This window comes from Macaca thibetana, chromosome Y, assembly GCF_024542745.1.
Source record: "Macaca thibetana thibetana isolate TM-01 chromosome Y, ASM2454274v1, whole genome shotgun sequence".
Lineage (NCBI taxonomy): Eukaryota > Metazoa > Chordata > Mammalia > Primates > Cercopithecidae > Macaca > Macaca thibetana.
In genome coordinates, this window is record NC_065599.1 from 2,628,285 (window position 1) to 2,632,775 (window position 4,491).

The 4,491-nt window shown below is 40.4% G+C and overlaps 1 protein-coding gene across 1 annotated transcript; it reads left to right on the plus strand.

Annotated features, from left to right (window-relative positions):
* The first annotated feature begins 1,722 nt into the window (after nucleotides 1-1,722).
* On the plus strand, nucleotides 1,723-4,009 carry LOC126947163 (testis-specific chromodomain protein Y 1-like). The gene has a single exon (XM_050777888.1). It carries the CDS (start codon nucleotides 2,065-2,067, stop codon nucleotides 3,688-3,690), a length of 1,626 nt encoding a protein of 541 aa, XP_050633845.1. The 5' UTR covers nucleotides 1,723-2,064; the 3' UTR covers nucleotides 3,691-4,009.
* Nucleotides 4,010-4,491: the final 482 nt, after the last annotated feature.

A 4,491-nucleotide genomic window follows, 5' to 3' on the forward strand; every position in this document is an offset into this window, starting at 1 on the left:
TGGAATGTGAGGCAAGTATATATTAATTATCCCTTCAGCTTCTGCTTTTCCTCGGCCCAATATTCCAGACAAAGCTTTCATTTTAGTCTATCATTTTTTTCCAGGCCAGACACTGAACCGAGCTGAGTAGTGCTTTCTTCAAGACAGCACACAGACACCTCAGAATATTTCATTCTTTCTAGTTCGTGAAAAGTCCTGACCCAGCTGTATAGTTGGAAACTCTCAAAAATCCCCTCTTTATTGGGGAGAGCTTTCTTCTTTTGCTTATTAACCATTTCTCCCTACTTGAACTTTGCATCATCAAGACTGCTTAATTATTGTGGCCAGGAGACATTACTTCAGCCTGTGATTGGTCCCAGGCCAACGTCTCAGCCCAAGCTGACACTTCAACTCCTTCTTAGTTCACGGTCAGGTGGCAAGGCTGAGCTCAGTAGCTTCTGTAAGTCATCACTTCATGTCCCGATGAATCCAAGTACAAGGTTCAGGGTCAAGCTGAATAATGCTCACTCCAAGACACCATTCCTTTACTTCTCTGCCTTTGGAAACAGTAAATCCCAGCCTCATAGTAGGTAAACCACTTGCATTCCACCACCACTGTGAAGAGTTTTTTACTTTCACTTCTAAAAGTTTTGCTTCAAACTGTTTGCATCCATTTCCTTAATTTTCTTGGTCATGCTTCACAATTAGAGATCGCTGCTTTGTGGTGCACTAATGAGACTGCAATGATTGAAGTCTGGGAATTGAGCTCTGGGATGCATCATTCTTCCAAGACCAACTGACAAACTGGCCTCACACTGTGATACACACCCATGGCAGCAGCCAACAATATAGTAGTCACCAACACAGGCTGAAATGGGTCAGCCTAGAAACCTGAGGCACAGCAACAAGCAGCCATAATTATGCATTTTGGAAGTTCAAAGGAAGAGACAAAGAATCAAGGAGACAATTTAACAAAATAGTTGTAAAAAATGCGACAGTTTAAGACAATAAATAAGCACCCAACAGGTTCAACAAACTCCAAGTAACAGAAACTCAAAGAAAGAAACTCAAAATTACCTGATAATTACTCTCTAGAACAAATACAAAGAGAACGTTGAGGATTTTCAAGAGAAGCATGGGAAGTAGCTAGTCATGCAAAGGGGACCTTCAAAAATAACCAGTGGACTTCTTATCTGTCTTATCTGTCTTCTTAGTCCCAGCTACTTGGGAGGATGAGGCAGGAGATTGGCGGCAACCTGAGAGGCGGAGCTTGCAGTGAACCGAGATCGCACCACTGCACTCCACAGCCTGGGTGACACAGCCAGATCCTGTCTCTAAAATAAAATAAAATAAAATAATAAAAAAATAAAGAAATGTCTTATGGAGTACTTCAGGGTAGAAAGAACAGACACTCAAAAGCCGTATGAATAAGCAAATTTAAGGTAAAGATAAATACATGAAAAATTATCCAGGATGAAGTAATTAACAATGTGCACCTCCACAATTTGTTCTCAATATAACTTAAAACAATAATATATTTAATAAAAAATCTATGACTAATTTTTGTTTTTGACATGCAATGCATAAAGGTATAATTTTGATAATTCAGTAAATGAAATAGTGCAGTTAAGTTATATGGGAGTAACGGTTTTGTATGTTACTAAATGTAAGCTAGTATAACTTTAAAATTGTTATAACATTAGAATGTTGAATATAATCGTCATAGCAACCACAATTAAACAAAGAAACACAAAAGAGTAACCAGCAGGAAGACCGCTTTCTGTACTACAAGAGAGGGTGGGGGCTGTGGATTTAACTACTCTTCCCTGAGGCTACTGAGGAAGCTATCATGCACCATGAGACAAAGCCTAAGCTGTTCCACTAGGGACTAAGGGTAGAGAGCCTAAGGCACATAGCATAGCTGCTATTTCACACAATTTTCACTACAGCCATGGTGACGGAGTAGAGGAGACTCATCCATACGCAGAACCTGGTGAAGCACAGGAGGCAGAAAGAAGTGGCTAGGTGGAGAGGCAACTGAAACCAAGTTGGCACAGCAACTGCTCCAATCCTGTGTCTTTCTTCATGGCTTCCCAGGAGTTTGAGGTTGAAACTATTGTTGACAAAAGACAAGACAAAAATGGGAATACAGTGTATTTGGTTCGGTGGAAAGGTTATGACAAACAGGATGACACTTGGGAACCAGAACATCACCTCATGAACTGTGAAAAATGTATACATGATTTTAATAGACGACAGACTGAGAAACAGAAAAAACTAGAATGGACCAGGACAAGTAGAATTTGTTCAAACAATGCCAGAAGAAGAACTTCCAGATCCACCAAAGCAGACTATACTAAGAGCTCTCCTAAAATGCTAGTGACTGGCGAACAACACGGATCCAAAAGCAGCCAGTTATTTGCTGCCAGCAAGAACGTTAGGAGAAAGGCAGCTTTACTTCTCACCGATGCAAAGGATATGGAGTTAGTAAATTCAACCCTCAAGACATTTGCACCTGACAGTCCTGTGGACAACAAGAAAGCTGTGAGCGGCTTTCAGGAACTCAAGAAACTGGACCCTATTGCAGTAGATCAGCAGGACATGGTGGACTTCAAGGTGACAGAAGGGAAACCAATCAGGGACCCTTTGTCAGGTCCCAGTGCAGAACAGGCTGGAATAGAGAACAGGACCCTGCTACAGCCACTAATGTCTCAGATGTCTGGTTCAGTTACTGCTTCTGTGGCCAAAAGCTCAGCTCCCCAAAAAGCTATAGTGGTATTAATAGACCCGTTAGCAGCCACTGGAACAGCAGACACACATACATCAGTTCCAAGAGTGAAAGGTGGCAAAAGACATGTTACTGATGATGGCAGAGACCAGTCTTTTGTCAAGAAAATGTACTTCACCATAAGGCTAACAGAGAGTGCCAGCACATACAGAGACATTGTAGTGAAGAAAGAGGATGGATTCACCCAGATATTGCTATCAACCAGATCGACAGAAAAAAATGCACTGAATACAGAAGTAATTAAAGAAATGGTGAATGCTCTGAATAGGGCTGCTGCAGATGACAGCAAGCTTGTGTTACTCAGTGCAGCTGGAAGTGTGTTTTGTTGCGGTCTTGATTTTGGGTATTTTGTGAAGCATTTAAGGAATGACAGAAACAAAGCAAGCTTTGAAATGGTGAACACCATCAAGAACTTTGTGAATACTTTTATTCAGTTTAAAAAGCCTATTGTTGTATCAGTCAATGGCCCTGCCATTGGACTTGGTGCTTCGGTTCTGCCCCTTTGTGATCTAGTGTGGGCAACTGAAAAGGCGTGGTTCCAAACCCCTTATACAACATTTGGACAGAGTCCAGATGGATGTTCTACTGTTACATTTCCAAAAATCATGGGTGAAGCATCTGCCAATGAAATGTTTATTGCTGGGCGAAAACTGACAGCACGGGAGGCATGTGCCAAAGGCCTGGTCTCTCAGGTGTTCTTGACTGGAACTTTCACCGAAGAGGTTATGATTCAAATTAGGAAGCTTTCCTTACATAATCCAGTTGTGCTAGAAGAATGTAAGGCCCTTGTTCGCTGCAATATTAAGATGGAGTTGGAAAAGGCCAATGAGAGAGAGTGTGAGGTGCTGAGGAAGATCTGGGGCTCAGCCCAAGGGGTCGAATCCATGGTAAAGTATGTTGAAAATCAAATTAATGAGTTTTAATTGTCAGTCTGTCTGCTCAGGACCCAAGAACTAAGACGAACCAAATACATCATGAGGTGCAAGATGCCCTAATCCATCTTCATAGCATGAAACAATTTCACCCAAGCTGAAGGCTTGGAAGCAGATCTGGAAATGTCCAAGCTATGTCTTTAAATTACCATGGCATTTTTTAAGCACTGTAACTTTAAAAGAATTAATAAAACATTTCCTTGAACAAATGTGATTACTTTATACACACATAAGCCCAAATATGAAAGCAGACTGGGGGGTACTAGACTGTTCTTGCAAGCTCTAATTTGTATCTATGGCTACTACTATATATAAGCTCAGAATTGCATTTTATTAGATGTGGATGACAGAGAATTCTGTAATAACGTTCATTTTTCTTATTTTTATATACTAGAATGCAGAGTCTACTGGAGTATGAGGCAGCCTCAGCTTCCCTCCCACAAAGACAGACACAGAACTATCAGAGATGGTGCCCTTGACTTTACAGTGGCACAAATAATTCAGAGACACAAAATTATAAATGAAAAGGCTTATCTTTTAGAATAAATATTTCCGAACCAAAATTCCCTGATCATCACTCTCCTAAACTGAACATATGATTAGAATACATGGTGAGAAATATTTGATTTTCTTTTCTTTTTAAATGGCTAGTTCTTAACCAGTTAACAAAAGACAACTTTATCTCTCCAAAGTAAAACTTGTTGCACCCTACTAGTGAATTTTGGATTCTTTTTGGTGGAAATAGCCACTTTCTAATACTTGTAATGTGCACATTTAGGTTTCTTTAGACTA